At 37.4% G+C, this 19,734-nt stretch overlaps 1 protein-coding gene across 4 annotated transcripts in view; it reads left to right on the forward strand.

The window, feature by feature from the left end:
- Positions 1–19,734, forward strand: part of fndc3bb (fibronectin type III domain containing 3Bb) — a 74,311-nt gene that overhangs the window by 49,282 nt on the left and 5,295 nt on the right. For 2 of the 4 annotated variants that reach the window (XM_067434373.1, XM_067434374.1), the window contains exons 14-25: positions 17–103; positions 2,543–2,678; positions 2,784–2,855; positions 3,673–3,794; positions 3,895–4,000; positions 6,954–7,132; positions 7,866–7,979; positions 8,512–8,661; positions 12,334–12,623; positions 15,030–15,239; positions 17,926–18,092; positions 18,597–18,724. In XM_067434373.1, the coding sequence (XP_067290474.1) occupies positions 17–103; positions 2,543–2,678; positions 2,784–2,855; positions 3,673–3,794; positions 3,895–4,000; positions 6,954–7,132; positions 7,866–7,979; positions 8,512–8,661; positions 12,334–12,623; positions 15,030–15,239; positions 17,926–18,092; positions 18,597–18,724 (1,761 nt within the window). The remainder of the gene's footprint in view (positions 1–16; positions 104–2,542; positions 2,679–2,783; positions 2,856–3,672; positions 3,795–3,894; positions 4,001–6,953; positions 7,133–7,865; positions 7,980–8,511; positions 8,662–12,333; positions 12,624–15,029; positions 15,240–17,925; positions 18,093–18,596; positions 18,725–19,734) is intronic. The other 2 variants (XM_067434376.1, XM_067434375.1) reach the window with 2 other exon arrangements.

Raw genomic sequence — 19,734 nt, forward strand, 5'->3', positions numbered from 1 at the left:
GATGTGTTTTTGGCAGGGACTGCACTTTCAGGAAGTTTACAGTGGTTTGGAGCTGAACTGTAAGTTGGAGTCCCTAAGAAGGAACACGCCGTACAAATTCAGGGTGAGTGACGAGCTTTCCAGCACAGAAAACTCACATACACAACCGTATGCACATAAACAAACCATCCATACAGCTGTTTAACTATGGTTCCAGAAAATCACATGTTCCTCAAGCACCTTCTTCACTAATCGGGCAATTAGTGATAATCTAATGAAGTTTAGTTTCTCCGCTAACCTGGAGCTGTTTCTCAGATCCAGCAGCTGTTGTTGGGGAAAGGTGAATTGATTTCCCATGGTGGTGTGTGTTAAAGGCTTTTACTCTAATCTCTGAGAAGGCAGAGAACACTGCGTTATTATCAGGGGAGAAAGGCACTTCATACAAAATTTTAAATGTCTCTCACTTGTGTGTCTGTCTGTGTGTGTCTGTCTGTGTAAATATACACCGATTGGGCATAACATTATGACCTAATACTGTGTTGGTCTCCCTTTGCTAACCCATCGAGGCATGGACTCCACTAGACCCCTGAAGGTGTGCTGTGGTATCTTGCACCAAGATGTTAGCAGCAGATCATTTAAGTCCTGAAAGCTGCGAGTTTGTTCAGCACACACAACAGATGCTCGAGATGGATTGAGATCTGGAAAATTTGAAGGCCAATTCAACACCTCAAACTTGTTTTTGTGCTCCTCAAACCATTCCTGAACCATTTTTGCTTTGTGGCAGGACGCATTATCCTGCTGAAAGAGCCACAGCCACCAGGAATATTGTTTCCATGAAAGGGTACATAGTCTGCAACAATGCTTAGGTAGGTGGTACATGTCAAAGTAACATCAACATGGATGGCAGGACCCAAGGTTTCACAGCAGAACATTGTAGGGGTGTCAACAATAATCGATTCAGCGATGCATCGCGATGCGGGGCATGAACGATTCAGCATCGATGCGGCAAAGTGCCATAATCGATTATGTCACTGTTTATTTTCTGGCGGACGATAAAGTTGTGAAGTTTCAAAAACTTCCGGTTCCGAGAGAATAACAACAAAAACAACAAGGAAGATGGCTGAGGCGGAGGGAGATGACCGCGATAGACGGGTTATTAAAAACGCGCTAACGACCCGAGGTGTGTAGGATTGTACTTATATTTTTTTTGCACAATAATCAATGAATCTATAATGACGAAAAACGCCGCAATTCACCTTTATTCCACAAGGTGGCAATGTCTGATACGCAATGATGAAGTGACGTTTCACTCATAGTTACCTCTGACAGAAAACGAAACAATAATTATAATCTGCAAAACTTGAAATGGCTCAGTGATTTACCACAGAAAGCGAGTACTAAACACAATCATATGTTAGTGTCACTGTCTCTTGATGATGGATGTGGTCAAGAAGCTGTCAGTGATCAAAATATTGATTTTAAAGACATTGAAAATGAGTTTTGAGAATATGCTGGAGATCGCGAATATGAGGCAAATGCTGGTAAACGAACTCTGACGAGGTCATATGATGATGGTATTAAACATCTGCTCAAACTGAATCCTTCCAAGCTCCAAAAGGTAAGGAAATAGGTTTTATTTTATTCTTCTGTAGCTGTTACTCTAACATCAGGAGTTTTATATATTATCACGACAGGTAGAGGTCCATGTTAAATATAGATCTGGGTCGCTAACGACCGAATATGTAAGAATGTTTGGTGAAACAGTCATGCATTTAAGGGCTAATTGCCCTTTAGGGGTTAATTTTATTTAAAGGGCTAATTTTATTTAATTACATTTTATTTAATTTAATAACTTGTATGTCAAAGATACAGGAGACACATAGCAGCCAATACAATCTGTTGTTTAATATCTGCTTGTATTGCCTCATGACTGATGAAAAATTTGCTTTGTGTGCAGTAGAATTTTGATGCATCACAATGCATCGTAGAATCTAATCGAATCGAATCGTTACCTGGTGAATCGTAATCGAATCGAATCGTGAAGGAAGTGCCAATGCACACCCCTACGCACTACCGTGGTCTAGTTCTGACGCTCTGATCCAATCATCTAGCCATCCCAATTTGGCCCTTGTCTAACTTGCTCAAATCCTTAGGCTGATGAAGAGATAATCAGTGTTGTCCACTTCACCTGTCAGTGGTCATAATGTTATGCCTGCTCTCTGTGTGTGTGTTTGTGTGGCCTGGTAATCCCTACGTTATGGGGACAAAATGTCCCCACAAAGATGGCAATATCCGAAATCCCTTCCTTGTGGGGACATTTTTACGTCCCCATGAGGAAAACATCTTATAAATCACACAGAAGGAGTTTTTTTGAGTTCTGTGATGGGTAGGTTTAGGGGCAGGGGCAGTGTAGGGGGATAGGATGTGCAGTTTGTACAGTATGAAATCCATTACGCCTATGGAATGTCCCCATAAAACATGGAAACACGACGTGTGTGTGTGTGTGTGTGTAATATATGTATCTCTTCACATTGAATGATCTTCTTAACTGTCGCCTCTACAGCTCATCACTTGCAGCGGTGAGTGGCGCAGTGCACCGAGCTCTCTGCTTGTGTGTAAGACGACCCCAGACAGACCCGGACCCCCTGTGAATCCTGCAGTAAACACAGTCACATATCACAGCTTCTGTGTGACGTGGGGTAGGAAACTTATCATGTTATGTTTCACACAGGGGTTTTTTTTATTGTCTGTTTATCATTTCATTCTAACCTTCTGTTTTTTTTCTGTTTTTATTATTAAATCAGAACCTCCACAAGATGACGGTGGATCTGGAGACTTGACATATATTCTGGAGATATCGGAAGGGAATTCTGAAGGTATTTCTGATTGCAAACGGGTGAATCTGACAAGAACATGTCATGTCACATTTAACCCTCAAATGAAAGAATATTGTATTTTGCTTAAATATTTCAGTACCATTATTATAATCTTTTTTGCAGGGTGGACACAAACAATTATTATTATAATGTACCGAAATACCAAGAACATTTTAAATGAACACATTTTAAACTTTCAAATTTAAAACATTTAGTAATGCAAATTGAGGCGGTAAATATGCTTCATTGACACGACAATACAACAAATAAAAAAAAGTAACATTATAGTTGGCGTCTGTATGATTGTTTTTGAAAGGAGTCTCTTATTATAAAATTATAAAAGTAATTATGTGAAATATTATTTCAATTTAAAAGAACTCTTTTCTATTTTAATGTTTTTTTAAAGTATTTATTCCGTTGATGCAAAGCTGAATTTTCACCATCATTACTTTAAGTCTCCACATGATCCTTCAGAAATGATACTAATATGATGATTTGCTGCTCAAGAAACATTTCTTATTATTATCAAAGTTGCTTAATATGTTTGTAGATACTGTGCACTTTTCAGGATTCTTTGATGAATAGAAATAATCACATTTATTTGAATTATAACAATGTTAATTTATTACAATTTTAATGTCTTTTTTGTAAATTTTGATCAATTTAATTCATACTTCTTAAAATCTTACTGACCCTAAACGTTTGAACAAATTGTCATTCAAATAGATAGTTTTTGATTTTTGTGAAATATGCCTGTGATATGTTTTGTCAGGTTCACTGAGATGGATATATGTTAAGAATCTGTGTTTATGTCCAGCAGAGAGGCTGTGGGTTACTCACTATAGAGGACCAGAGAGGAAACATCTGTGTGAGGATGTAAAACCAGCAACAAGCTATTCCCTGAGACTCAGCTGTGTCAATGTGGGCGGACAAAGCCAGGTATGAGAGCCAGAGTTCATTTAGTGATTTTCCAGGGTGATTCATAAGATCTCGGTCTACTTCTTGTGTTGTATATTGACTCATTGTGTTGGCTGTGCAGTGCTCAGATGACTTGACGGTGCGCACACATATTCCGCCCCCTGGTCGCTGTCAACCCCCAAGGGTCATTGGTGATGTCAAACACAAGGAGCTGACTTTGCAGTGGGGTGAGGCTCTTATTTTTTCTTTTGATATAATTTATTCTCTTCCGTCTTCAGTTCTCAAAGGAATGAACTGATTATCTTAAAATAGGCACAAATGATATATATATATATATATATATATATATATATATATATATATATATATATATATATATATATATATATATATATATGATCACAATATTCAACAAATCACTTAATTCATTTGGAAAGAGAAATTGGAGTAAAAACAAGCTAAATGAAAATTGTGTGCTTTTAGAATAATTGTTTGTTGCCAGGTCAACAGGTGAAGTATTCAGGTTTATAGAAACCGAGTGAAGTCCAAATGCAGAATGCACCTTTGCATCTACTTTTTGTATTGTTCACACATTGCATTACCCTATTTAGTGTGTGGGTCTGTGTTTGAATTAATGTGTGTGTGTTTAAGGGAGAGGTAAAATGCAGTTGTTTGTTAGCGATAATACCCCTGACTCACTGTTTTTAAGTGAAGGTGGGTTCATTTAAGAGGCTGAACACAGCCCATAAATAACTTTGTGAAATAGCATTGCGGATTTCATCCATCCATGCTGACTCTCAGAGCTCTGCACCGCTTGGACAGCAGGCGTGAGCTTCCCTGCGTGTTCTCCATCACTGCAATTGATCGGTTCCTTCCTGTAGCCGGTTAGCCACAGTTGTACAGGGAACTGAGATTGTGTTCTGGTTTTAAGAGGCTGGTAGATGGATGACTTCTGAGGTCATCATAAAGTTGATGTCTGAGCCATTGTTGCATTGTGGTTTCACACCTTTATAGCTCTATACAGAAAATAATTTATGTTTCAACATGGAATATTTCTTGTAATAATGTAACGTAACGTAAAATATTTTTGAGTGTGTGAATTATTGCAAATTTGATTTGTCATGTACATGAGGAAAAGGAGGATGAATAATTGACGTTACATAAATTAGCTTTAGTCTGCCTGTGGAACTTTTTATAAACATTAGGTGAGTTGAAATAAAATATTGCAATACATTAAAAATAATAGTAATACTAATTGTATAATAATTAATTTAGATTATAATATATATTTATGTTCCGCAATATAGGCTTTAAGGAATTATTAATTTTAATAATTTATATAATGCCTTTTATCAGGTCAATTTTTTTTGGGCATTAATAGGTTATTTATTTTTTGTTTATTTTGCAATGTAATTATTCATAATAATAATTAATTGAATACCTACTCAACTCATCTCCTAGCCTGACAAGCCAGACCCACATCAAGATGTTTGGTCTGGAAACTCACCATTGACTGGGCTCAATCCGAGGGGCGGGATAAACGGTTGTCTTTCAAACTCCCTCTGCACGCGATAGGATAGCGCTACAACCAACCAGAGCAACAAAGGTGAAGCAGAGCTAGTTGACAGATTAAACATTCACCGTATCCGGTCGGCTAAACTCCGAACACATCTTCCCTTTTTAAGAATGACTTCAGTGCCGTTCTTTGTTCTTTTCTCAGAGAAAAGCTGCAGGTCTTCTAGAGTCGCGTTCAAAGCTGATTCGAAAGACCGCCGTTCGCCAGTTTCTGTGTTTACTAGAAGCATGCAAACGCAACTCCGCCGTCGTCATTATGGCCCCGCCCACCGACTCTATACACGATGTGATTGGCCCGGCAAGAGTTAGGGGATTACAGCTCAGAAGGGTATTGAGAGTTCCTAGACGACACTCGCGGGCAGATTAGATTTGCTGCCGCTAGGGTGCGTCTAGATTTCTAGGCTACTCATCTCCCAGGTCACAATTGTTTTTTTTTTAATTATTGTTATTATTATTATTATTATTATTATTATTATTGTTGTTGTTATTATTATTATTATTAGTTGTAGTAGTAGTAGTAGGTAACACTTTATTTTAAGGTGACTTACACAATACTACTTGTGCTTACTATTTTAATAACAGTAAATTATATATATTAAGTAACTAACCCTAAACCTAACCCAAACTATAACTTTATAGTGAGTACATGTAGTTAATTAATATTACTCAGTACCTATTTCACTAAGTACAATGTAACTGTCATCTTAAAATAAAGTGTAATCCAAAAAAATCATTTAAACCAATTTAAAGGTGCACACTGTAGGATTTTTGCAGTAAAATATATTAAAAAAACAGTTATATATTTTGTTCAGTTGAGTTCTTACAGTATCCTAAATGTTTCCAACTATTTGTACATTTTGAGAAAATTGCTATTCTAACCAAGGAGCCGGGACGTCTGAGGAAGTCACCAGTCAGTTGCATCATATCTGCGTTACCCTCAGTTTCCGCTTTTATTCTGCAGAAACTCTTTACTCTTAGCAGTGTGCAACAAGTGTCAGAGCAGCCGCAGAGCAAACGCACAGAGTATCGCATAACATCATTTTAAACACACTTAAATGTATCTAATATGATAAACAGAGCTTCGTTACCTCATACTCATGACCGGAAAAGCGGAAATGGCGCCGGCCACTGTGTCCCGTCGTAATAAAAGTCCTGCTGCTCGCCAGCCGTGTGTTGCGGAACAATCGCTCCAGCGGCCTTGCTCAGCTCCTCAACACTCTGTCCTGCTCTGCTTCATACTACAGTAACGTTAATATCGCATCCATGAACATGATTTGAGTCCTATCCTGATTCTTTTAAACCGACTGTAAGGTGAAGACCACATGTCCAAGATTCTGAGCTCAAACGTGGCGTCATCAAACTACGCCTTTGTTTTTTAATAAGTGCCCTCTAGCGGACGAAAAAGAGTTACATAGTGCAGCTTTAAATAGGCTCAGCACTTTTTTACCTGTTAATATGGCCATCAAAATAATGTGATGTGTGAAACAGTCCTAATATTGCGACCATGTATTTGTGCTTTGACTTTTGCACTTTTAGATGATTGCTTATTGTTCTGTCCTGGTCTCTATATTTCTCCCCCTCACTCTTAATTCTTCATTTCTCCAGATGGTCCTGTGTGTGGTGAAGACAGTGAAAGTGTGGAGTTTAGCTTGGAGATGTGTGCAATAGAGGAAGGTTCAGAGCCAGCGGAAGTGTACTGTGGATCCAAAACAGAGTGCACTGTGGGTAATTTGCTCCCTGGCACCACCTACAGGTTCCAAATTCGTGCAGCCAACAGTGTTGGGGTAAGTCACAAAATTACAAAAAGGACAAAATTACTTAAATGTAAACTAAAATGACAAAGACAATATAAAAACAAAAGTTAATTCCAAATATTAAATACTATAATAGTTTATAATAAAAAAAAATATAACACAGAGACAGAAACATTTTGCAAATGGCTCTTCGGATTATTTTTGTGTGTGTGTATTTTTTGTCGTTTTAAATGTACATTAGGTTCATTGCTAATCCAGTATAAACCAATCCAGAAACAAATCTCCTTTCAAGTGGTTTTATTTCACAAAAGTATTTTTTTATATTGTGCCACAATATAAATAGCATACATTTTTTAGTTAAGGGAACTTGGCAAGTATTTTAGACATTTTGTCTTTTATTATTTCATAAGCAATGAGTCAGGACAATTGCATCTGAAACGGCTATAATTATGTCCCCTTCAGATAGAAATGCAGCTCTACAGTTGTTTTTCATCTCTTACTTGAAATCCATGTTTTACAAAAAAACCTCCACAACACCTAAAGGGCAAAAAAGAGATTTGCTGTCTGCCTCTGCAAATTTATTAAGAAGCTAATTTAGCCATCGCCGAAGATGGATGCCTAACACAGTGTAACGCTTTGGGTTTTCCTTCCACAGAAATAACAGATTGTCCTCCCTATTGTAGTAACCAGGCCATTCATTACCTTTGAGACAGTTAAAACGCTCTAAATCTCAGCCACTTTTTCTCTCTCTCCTCTTTTCCAGTATGGACCTTGCTCTGAATCTGTGGAAATAAGCACGGATGCTGGCCCCCCAGGACAATGTAGTCCCCCTGCCATCAACGTGACCTCACACACTTCCGCTGATGTGACCTGGGAGGTGAGTCGGCTGTTTACATATCGTTTTGCTGTATACATATAGGAAGAGTAATTTTCTGCTACATCGAAAAAGAAATACATTTTCTTTGGGATTCGTAGAAGCAAAGTTGTTTTGAATTAGAAGAATATGTGCTCAATACTGGAGAAGAAACCGTATCCAAACTGCTTTATGGAAAGTTCACCATAATATCGCCATCGATCACCCGGAAAGTGTTGGGAGATTTGCCAGTGAAGGTGTCCACACAAATGATTTTCTTCACCAATTACGCTTTCCATCCCTTCTCAAAAGACACTTGCGTTTCATGACAAAGGGCCTTTTGTGTTTTGTTCACAATGAAAATGAATGTGATTTTTAATCCTTGAATTTGAAAGATTTCATGTCATTTATTAGCGGTGCGTATGATGCATTAGCTCTCTTGTGTTTGTCCTGATGAAACCGTGTCAAGCAGGTAATTAGTCACATGCTGCTGGGAATATGCGTTTGTTGCTCTTGTTCCCTGGAGCGTAACGCTTGCTCTGATCTCAATCCCCAGAACAAAGAGAGCTCTGGAATAGACATTTCTGAATACCGGCTGGACTGGGGGCGTGATTTGGACTCTCTTGAACTGGTTTACAGTGGAATGGAAACCTTCTTCCAAATCTCCAACCTGGAGGCATCAACAGACTACTGCTGCAGGCTACAGGTAGGTCATGATCTGTTAGAGGACCATAAGACATTTGCTCAAACAAATGAATATCAAAGTGAATATCTTTTCTTTTTTTATTAGCTTTATTTTTTTGTCTTATTTAATTGTTTTATTTTTATTTTTAAATAGCTTTTTTTTTGTAATTGCTTTATTTTTAATTTTTTTTAATTATGTTTTATAATTAATTAGCGCTAATTTCTGGATGTTTAGTTCTGTGGAATTAATTAAGCTTTGGCTTTTAGCTATCATTTACTGGTTGACTAATATTTTTTAATATGTTATGATAACAAGTGCAGCAGCTACAAACTGTTGAATTTAAATAAACGTTTATTTGAAAAAAAATCATTCCATTTTTATTTACTTTTTTTTTGTTGAGAAAAATACTTGAAAGCAGAAAAAGTGTTTTAAAAATATATATGACCAGCATTATATTTTTGTCAAGCGTTTACTTTAATATTTTAATTGTGATGAATCAGTAATTCACAGTAAAATGAGTTGTGAATAAATAATCTTCCTAATTTCTTACTTAAGGAAACACATTATTCTAATTGTGCCTGAAGGTGATTTAGCTCATGAAATTGCTTTGTGCATAATCTCATTAAATTGGATTCATTGTTGTCACTGCTTGCTTTATTATTAAACAAACAACAAGAGTTTAAAACCTTAATCACAGTGTAAAGAGGATTAAAGCTTCCTGTTTACATTAAATGTGTATAATTTTTTTCCCCCTTCTAATTATTGTATTAAACAGCTTAAATGCATTGGTGTGTGCATACATTATTATTGTTCCTCTGCAAACTGTTTTAATACACAAAAAATAAACCTGCGCATTGTGATGATTAGACATTATATAAGCTGTAATAGAGTTCAAATGTTAGAATGTAGCTGTTATATCTGGAAATGTTCCGACCTTTGAGTGCTCCTCTTCACATTTAATTGGCTCTGAATCACGGCATCTGTTATATCAGGGAAGCAAAACAATCTCATCAGTTCAAGAATTAAGAGAATTCATTGCTTGTTGTGCTCTCCAAAATACTCTGTGTCCTTCCAAATCTTTTGACAATCCGAAAGCATGATTGTGTGTGTATATATAGGCCAAAAGATAATCATCAAAACTAATATAATGTGTGTTATAATTTGTTCTGTGCATTCGCTCAGCGGCTACTATAAGACACTTGTTGCACACTGCAGTAGGCTAGATCGAAAGGCATGGTAAAACCATAGACTGTAAAAAATATGGACATAGTGTCCGTGACGTCACCCATATGATTGTTTTGGAGTGTAGAGTCGAGCTGACCATTGCCATCTTGGCAACGCGTCCTCGCGCATCACGCCCAAATAACAGAAAATGTGCAAAGAATTGGGCAAAGAAAATGGCCCCCCTCGCCATGAAGGACAAAATTAGTCGTATAGACCAAAACCACAATTTGTACCAGGCTGTAAACATGTTTTTTTTTCTGCTGTAAAGTTGGCCATTTTAACATCGGATTCAATGAGATACTGTTCCCTTCTGGAGCCTGTCCTTAGTGGCCAGTCGAGGAATTGCAGTTTAAGTCACTTCCGTATTGGCTTCGACAGAAACTGGGGGAGATTGCGCACTTGGGTAAAACATGGTACTCTATATATTACAATGATGAATGTATTCAAACAGCTGCTCAGCTGTCTAATAAAACACATAATATATTAAAACGTCTCTGGTGTTTCAATGGTTTCTACTAAATAAAACCGGAAATCGAGCGTAACGCGGGTAGGATCTCATTGATAGACGACGAACAGACACGGTCCAGGAAAAAATAGCTTATTTTTCTGGATTTAAACATTTTTGGAAGCGTTTAGGATAATGTAAGTACACAAGTCAACAAAATATATAACATTGTTCTTGTGGTTTTTGGATATTTTAATGCAAAAATCGTACATATTGTGCCTTTTAAAGTCAGCATGAAACGTAAGCTATGTCTTTTCTTAAATTGTGACATATCTAAGTGAAACAGCTTCTCAAACATGACGAATTGTAGGGCGGGACATGATTTTGTCCATTGTGAATTGGTTGTGACTGGTTGTCCCGCCCTATACATGTCATCAGAAAGAGATGAGATTTGAGAGGGAGGGAGGAAAGGTTTAAAGATTAAGGTTGAACATTAATTTAAAATAAATGATGTGCTCTGATAAATAATTTATAAAGCTGCAATATTCCATAAAAAATCAAGAATTGTCCATTTTGATTTTGTGGGGACTTTAAAACCACATAATCCGCACCGGATCGTGGGCGGAGCGGTTGACGCAAGTGGGCGTGTCTCTACTTATAATTACGTTTGTTTTATACAAACTGTTCAATCAACTATCACAAACTATGCATCACTTGAAATCTAAAACACTCAAAATTCATGTTCTGAACTCGTTTTTGCAATAAATACACCAGAGAGAAAAGGGTTAAATTAAATGCTGAAGCACTAGCTATTTTACATTAGCATAATAAACGTGGTACTCATCTTTCATCTCCTGACGATCAGATCGGACGAATCCACGAAACAACAGCGTACATGTCCGTGTAAGAGTCCACTCTTCAAAATGCATCCCATTTTTTAATCCAAAACAACGAAAAAATAAGGGGAAAAAACTAAAAATCCTCTGTTGTTTGCATGAGCGTTTTGCGTTAGAGTAATCAATCATGTCCATTTTCAATGAAATAGCGATTATAATCATTATTTTGACAATCTCCCCTGTACTGTGGACTGTTCCGGTCATAATAAACCCTCCCAGGTCTCTCTCCTTCAATCACAGGCTCTCTGATGACACATGATATAAACTGAGCGTGTTACTGGCTGCTAAAGCTGTCAGTCAAATGCGCCCATGCTTTTAGTGTGAGAAGCCAGTCAATGCCTAGCATATGCATAGCCAGCATAGATTTGATTGATGGATGTAGTAACGAATCAAAAGACATTTTGCGCAGTGTTTGTTAGATATGCCGTAAGAAGCGTTGATGAATACAACTCGTTCTTACCATCTCTACAGTATCCAGCGCGGCCTGCCAGTGAAAGCACGCACACTTAACGGACACGTGCAGACTAAATGACAGACTGTTTTTATCAACTAAATGAGTTTTTTTACACTTGTAAATTCTGTAAAGAGTTGCTTTAGTTTTCAGGGACTGCAAATGCATTTTAATTAGCAGTTTATTGCAGATTCATTTGAATAAAAACTACTCTTTACAATAACAAATGTTCTAATATAATTGGCCTTTTTTGAAAGGTCGCCTAGTCTTTTTTTGACATAAAAGCTTACAGAAACAACATTTTTAAGAGAATCGTCCTCAAATTTAAATTAAAACATGATCAGACATTCTGTTTTATATTTGTTATTTTCAGGGCCTTAAAATTAAAATCTCATATTTTTTCCATAAGGGAAGAATAATAAAAAAACAATCGTGAGTCACTTACATGCATATTTCCCCTTGTTTTAATCTGTCCCTATACTACTTTGAGTTATTATGACTTTTGGGTAACATAATTTTAAGTGTCTAGTTTAAAATAAGACCACATTTATGGATATAGACGATAGGGTTTAAGAGCTGCAGACGTTTTTATTTGGGTATGTCGGTTTTTAAAAAAAAAAAAAAGGGGGCGAGGATTAAGAGGTTAAAGGTGCCATTTTTTTTAATTCTGTTCATAGGCAGTAAACCAGGCAGGGGCAGGCCCCTACAGTGATCTGGTGACGTGTCGGACCCCTGCAGCAGTCCCTGATGTAGTATCCGGAGTTCACCTGCTCGACCTCCCTCCGACCCCAACAGAAAGCGAGTCCTTCTCCCCCTCCACCTGTCTGGCCCTCACCTGGGACGAGCCCCACTGTAATGGAGCAGAAATCACCTCCTACAGCATCTCAATGGGAGACAACATCATCACAAACACCGGAAACGTAACCTGTCACATTATCAGGGACCTGCTGCCGGACAGCGAGTACAGGTGAGCTGAGATGTTGTGTAACACTTCAAAACTCTTTTTTAAGCATCCTCCACCCGCTCTATATATTTGTGCATTAGCGATGACCGGGGACCTTATTTTCGCAGTGGTTCTGTAAAATACAGACGAGTGCTGGTGAGCCACGAGCAGGTTCCTGAATTAGTGTTATTAGCTCTACAAATGGACTCCACTTATGTCTGGCTCAAGATGTGTTCAGCAAAATGGTGCAATCTGTCTACTGGGTAAATGCAAGTTGTTAGCAAGGTATTTTTGCTGTTTAGTTTTAGGTTTACAAAACTACAGTAGTAGCATAGAAAAGTGAATGTATGAGATGTTAATACACAATACATTCCAAACACTGTGAAAACAATAATTATTTAGACACCAGAAATATTTTTTTACTATTGGGTACTGGACACTATAGTTCATTTATGTAAGTGATGATAGCAAAATAAAGTAAACTGAAGACATGTTATACCCAAAAATTCTTCATAAAATGGACTTCCAGTAATTGATAAATATTTGGCACCAAAATTATTCAAAATTATTTGCTTAACTGGTTTTTCTTTAATTGCTAAGGCAACCTTTTACACCACACAATTGTGTACTGAAATTAAACAGCTGACAGCTGATTGGTTGATTGGAATCCATTAAATACCTTTCTATCAAAGTTATCTGACATTATGAAGATAAATTTGTTCTGACAGTTTAACTCTAAATTCTAAAACAGTTAGAAAATGTTGAAGGTGCCTGAATACATTTTGGTTTAAATTTCTACTATAGTACTGAATGGTTGCCATATTCATGCATAATGCTGTTAAACCTACATTATTATGTTAAAGGTATCACAGTAGTATGTGTCAACAAAAAAAAAAAAAACATTTGCATAAAGAAATGACTCTCTCACATGGTCTTTAGGCTAATAGGCTTCAGGAAAGTGAGTCTGTTAAATGTTACCTGTGGTAAAATTTGGGATAAATGATAACATTAAATGGCCGCAGAAGTGACTTCTCCATTAAGGTAATGGACAGTTAAACTCATCCTCAATTAATATGCCAAATGCACTCATAATTATCATGAATGCATAATGTCTCTAATGGAACTAGAGATTTCGATTCCTTCTTGAGGGGTCCAAAAAATATGTTCCAGCTAACCCTAATGACCCAATGCTACCAAAATGTATGTAAATTTCAAGGCATTAAATGACTAAATATCAAGCCAAGTGGTCACTGAAAACAAATTATTTTCAACTTTTGCACTTTTGCAATTAGCAGCTTGAGTCCAGGTGATTTTAAATGGATGTATGAATTCAGTTGTCCTTAAGTTCACACAAGTGTCAAAACAGTATCACGTTAGTCATACACATTGTCACTTTTGGCACAAAGTGTCCTAATGCTTTTTTTTTTTGTATTTATAATGTAATGTAAATAAACAGTTTTATTTTTTGTTTTGCTTTAAAACTAGTCCCTCACTATATATCCTGAGAATCAAGCCCCATATACAGTTTTTTCAGTCTTATTAAGTGCTTTAAATTATAGTTTTGAACATTGTGTGAGACCTTTTAATACAGATAAATAAGGCTTTAGGTTTTGTAAATAAACTTTTATAGAAATTACACTGAGACCATAAACTGTGCGCATGGTCACAGAAGGTTATTTACTCATCTGCACGTGATATTTTAATTGTTCCAAATGTGTGTAATTTTCTTTCAATAGGACACAAAAAGGGAAATTGAAAGAATGTTCACGCTGCTCTTTTTCACCAGTAAACAAATGACATCAAACACAACTGATTCTTATGCTTTTCCGTAAGAGCAACTTATATATGTTCCACAGAAGACAGAAAGTCATACAGGTTTAGAAATGCCATATACATATATCAAAGGCATTGTAATAACTTTACCTCTTTCAGAGCTCTTCCGCCAAAACAATTTTGAAATGTTTTTCTGTCCCATGTGCACTTGCAATAATTGGATTCTTGGATATCAGCTGGGTAACTTCGCAGAAATCCTCATTCGAATGCAAGACCACCGCTTCAGCCAGAATAGATCATTGTCATCTGTGCAAAAAGGTCACAGAGAGCTGGAGGCTGAAGATACCTGCAGTATTTAACTGGAATCGGCCCATTGGGAACTACTGCTTCTAAATCTGCTTCAAAATATCCATAGTAATAAGATGTTGATGGACAGAGCTTAATTTTTGGGTGATCTATTCCATTAAAGTTACCAATACTGAATCATTGACAGATTTTCCTTAGACAAGTCTATAGGGTTGTTCAAGTGAAGAGAGATCATTTGAAGAGAATCAAGAATGGATGTTAGAAGCTACTTAGCCTTTAAACCAAAGGGAACTGACAACTGTACAAGATTAAAAAGCTAAACACTTTTATTTCCTCTCTTTCTCCTCTCAGCCTGCAGATTCGAGCAGAGAATGAAATGGGCCCCGGGCCATTCAGTCAGACCCTAACAGTGAGGACGAGGCCCTTGCCGCCTTCTCCACCACGGCTGGAGTGTGCAGCGGTCGGACCTCAGAGTCTGAAACTACGTTGGGGTTTTAGCAGCCGAAGTCAACTCACCGACGACACTACCTACATTCTGCAGATGGAGGACAGAAATCAGAGGTTAGCACTGAAGAAGCGGGTCTAGGGATGGTCAAAACTACATATTTTCATAATCAGCTAGTTTGAGAGTTGATAATTTGGTCTTAATGAAGTCTTCTATAATTTAGATGTATTTTTAGAAAATGAAGAGAAAAAAGTACATGCATTTTAACAGTCAGAAATCAAAAAATAAATGTTCAAATATTTATTTTTTCAAAATAAAAGTTGCTTGATATTTACTATGAAAAGTGTTTTACAAACAAATACTAATTAAATGTTTGTGTTTTAATAAGAGGGATTAGCAGAAATTTAAAACAAAATAAATAATTATTTTAATAATTCAATTATAAATAACTGTGAAAATGCAGGGCTATAACTTAATTCTTTAGGAAAACGATCCTTCATATTTGAAGGTCCTATAACCTTTTATTGCACATACCTATCAAAGTCCTTAAAATGATAGAAGCGCTGTTTTGATAGCAGTAAGAGGGGTTCACTACAGGGGATGAATTTTAAAAACGCAACTTCTCTGAAAGTGTTTACCATGTCATGCTGACAGCACCAGTGTTAAAGACCCCCCTGTGGTGAAAATCAAGTTTGCTGGGTAAAAAGAAAATTGCTGAGTATTTTCTCCTTAAAACTGCAGTGGAAAAAAAAGTGGTTTGAAATCTTGACCTTGTAACCAATCACGTCGTAATGTGGGCAGGCTGTAGCATATAATTACCATGCTGCTAAGCAAGGGACTCTCAAAAATGAAAGGTCAGGTACTTTTAGCAATGTAGCGGGTGAATTATGTGTATGTTGTACACCGATCAGGCATAACATTATGACATAACATCAGGTGAAGTGAATAACACTGTCTTCATCACGGCTCCTGTTAATGGGTGGGATATATTAGGCAGCAAGTGAACATTTTGTCCTCAAAGTTGATCTGTTAGAAGCAGGAAAAATGGGCGATTTGATCAAGTCGACTGGATCACTAAAACTGCAGCTCTTGTGAGGTGTTACCGGTCTGCAGCTGTCAGTATTTATTAAAAGTGCTCCAATAAAGGAATGGTGCTAAACTGGCGACAGGGTCATTGATGGAGGTGGGGAGCGGAGGCTGGCCTGTGTGGTCCGATCAAACAGACGAGCTACTGTAGCTCAAATTGCTCAAGAAGTTAATGCTGGTTCTTATAGAAAGGTGTCAGAAAAGTGCATCGCAATTTGTTAAATATGGGGCTGCATAGCCGCTGACCAGTCCGGGTGCCCATGCTGACCCCTGTCCACTGCTGAAAATGAGCCTCAGGACTGGACCACGGAGCAATGGAAGAAGGTGGCCTGGTTTGATGAATCATGTTTTGTTGTGTTTTTTTTTTACATCATTTGGATGGCCGAGTGTGTGTGCGTCGCTTACCTGGGGAACACATGGCACCAGGATACACTATGGGAAGAAGGCAAGCCGGCTGAGGCAGTGTGATACTTTTGGCAATGCTCTGCTGGGAAACCTTGGGTCCTGCCACCCATGTGGATGTTACTTTGACACATACCACCTACCACCAAGCAATCTACACCCTTTCATGGAAAGGTATTACCTAGTGGCTGTGGCCTCTTTCAGCAGGATAATGGGCCCTGCCACAAAGCAAAAAAATTTCAGGAATGGTTTGAGGAGCACAACAAAGAGTTTGAGGTGTTGACTTGGCCTTCAAATTCCCCAGATCTCAATCCAATCGAGTATCTGTGGGATGTGTTGAACAAACAAGTCTGATCCATGGAGGCCCCACATCGTAACTTACAGGACTTAAAAGATCTGCTGCTAACATCTTGGTCCCATATACCACAGCACACCTTCAAGTTGCTGTCTGGGTTTACTAGTAACATGAAGAAAGTAATCTGTTTACATAACTCGTAACTTGTAATGCTTTACCCCCTAAATTGTTAAATACTATTATAGTTCTTGTTAATATATTTTGAATTAGATTTTTTGTATATTTTGTTATAAAGTTGTAGTAATTTTGTGTGCATGTCAATTTAATAGTTTCTTATTAAAAATGTCTATGTAGTTTTAGTTCTAAAACTTGTAAATGTAAATGCTTTTTATTTGAATATAAAAAAAAAAAATTCACAGTAAAGCATCTGTGTATGTGTGTATGCATGTGCTTCTTCGCTTGAATTTGTCCCTGATGCACCCGTAGCGCAGTTTTCTCTCTTCTCTCTGCAAGCAGATCATCTGAAAAGCACATTTTGTGTTTGTGGATCTATTAAGGTTGAGTTGGTAAATGAGAAGACTTGATCTCAAAGCGCTGCTGGGAATTAGAATTAGAGACTCAGGGTTATCAAGACCCCTTCCTTAATGCTTTCTCAGAGTCGCTCGTCACTGACCCACGATGGCTCATTTAGAAGCAAATGAGGGCCCGTGTTTCCCTGGTTTCGAGCTTTCAGCCTCAGTTCCACTTCTGAAAAATTTAAACCATATAAGCAGTAAAGTCTGAACTCTTAAATGGAGGTAATGAAAACCTGCCTGTAGCTCGCAATCTTTTCTACCTTCATGCTATTTATGAAATCGTTTTGAATGGAACAGAGTTCAGCCATGTGATCTCAAGCCATCAATCAATTTTTGTTCGTTTGCACTCAAAACTTTAGAAAAAATTCTAGGCTGCCAGTTAACTAAAAAATAGATTTAATGTTATTTGTGCGTGTTTGTAATAAACCTTCGCTATCTTGTTAGGTTTGTGGCGGTTTACCGAGGTCCGAGCCACACTTTTAAGCTGCAGAGACTGAGCGAATCGAGCCGCTACCGTTTCCGGATCCAGGCAGTGAGCGAGGCGGGCGAGGGGCCGTTTTCTGAAACGTACACCTTCAGCACCACCAAATCTCTGCCACAAACACTGAAAGGTACCACATTTATTATACTTTATTCTTCTCTGTGGAGGTACAAACAAAACTGTGTGTGTGCGCGCGTGTGTGCGTGTTTAAGGAAACTGATACTTTTATTCAGCAAGGACATTAAATTGATCAAAAGGGACATTAAAGACATTTATAATATTACAAATATTTAATTGAATTAAAGGCTGTTCTTTTGAACTTTTTATTCATCATTAATTTATTCATTCACTGATAATAAGAAGAAATGCTTCTTGAGCAGAAAATTAGCATCTTAGAATGATTTCAGAAGAATCATGAAGACTGAAGTAAATAACATTTTCAAATATATTCTAATAGAATGCATTTATTTTAGATTGTAGTATATGCACGTCATTCATATATTTACAATCGTACTGTTTTTGACTATTTTTGATTTTTTTTAAATCTTACTGAATCCAAACTTTGGAATGTTAGTATATAGAAGAAAATTATAATAATAAAAAAGCCTTAAAAATGTTTTGTTGTTTTCCTCAGCCCCCAAAATTGTTCAGCTTGAGGGAAATACCTGTGAGGTCACATGGGAGAGTATTCCACCAATGAGAGGAGACCGAATCAGCTATGTGCTACAGGTGCTGGGAGGCAGAGAATCTGATTTTAAACAGGTAAGATCCAAACTCCTTCATATTTTACTTCTTAAAACAGCTCTTGCTCCCAAACTGTTTCCAAGAACTTGGAAAATGTTTGATACTTTTGTTTAAATGTTTTGAGATAAGAATACCATATGGTAGTTAAAGACCTTTTTTATGCTAGAGTAGATTTACTTACGGCCACAGTCACAGGAGACAAGCTGTTGATGAATAGAATTCATTTAGAACAGGAAATGGAAACAGGGCTCGAGCTACTTGCATCATTTGCTGTTCCATTTTATCTGCTTTAACTCATCACAATCAACATTTGAATGGAATGGAGTGCTCCCGTACACACAGTCCCAAAGGATTCATTCAGTTGTGCTGTGGGGTCAGAAAGGCACGCAGAGAGAGCAAAACATGTTATCATCACGATCGGGCCCATCCAGTCGTACGCTCGCTTTTGTTGTGAAATCGATTTTTGTTTTGCCACTTCTGTGGTGCGATAAGTCGAATAGAAGTTTGCAACATTTGAAATTGTCTGGATTTATCATTTCAAATGAGAAAATGCATTACTTTTCCCTCTCTTTTTCCAGAGGAGTTGCCATTTTTACAAAGGCCACACTTCACCACAAAATCAAAAGAAAAAAATGGTATCATATTTTTCTGTGGGCTATTTTGAGCCTTGTTACTGGTATTAACTAGTGATTTAATTTGACTTATCCTATGCCCCATATACTAGCATTATAAACTAATCTGTTTTTAGAGATAAAACTCTTAACATTCTATTTTTATGAAAACGCATCCCAGAGAACGATGGGTAACCATGTGTTAATTACCCCTAGGTTCATTTTTCACCGGAGTTGTCCTTTAAACCCTGTGGCTCGTGGCGACACATAGATTTCTTAAGATACGAAACGATTGGTTTCTGCAAGAAACCTAACAGTATTTGTTATTTTTTACCTCATATCAGATGAATCTCATCTTGTATTCCCCAGCGCCATTACTTCCACCGAAGAAGGTCAAAGTACCGGCCGATCATAAAT

The sequence above is a fragment of the Pseudorasbora parva genome, chromosome 24 (genome assembly GCF_024679245.1).
Source record: "Pseudorasbora parva isolate DD20220531a chromosome 24, ASM2467924v1, whole genome shotgun sequence".
Classification (NCBI taxonomy): domain Eukaryota; kingdom Metazoa; phylum Chordata; class Actinopteri; order Cypriniformes; family Gobionidae; genus Pseudorasbora; species Pseudorasbora parva.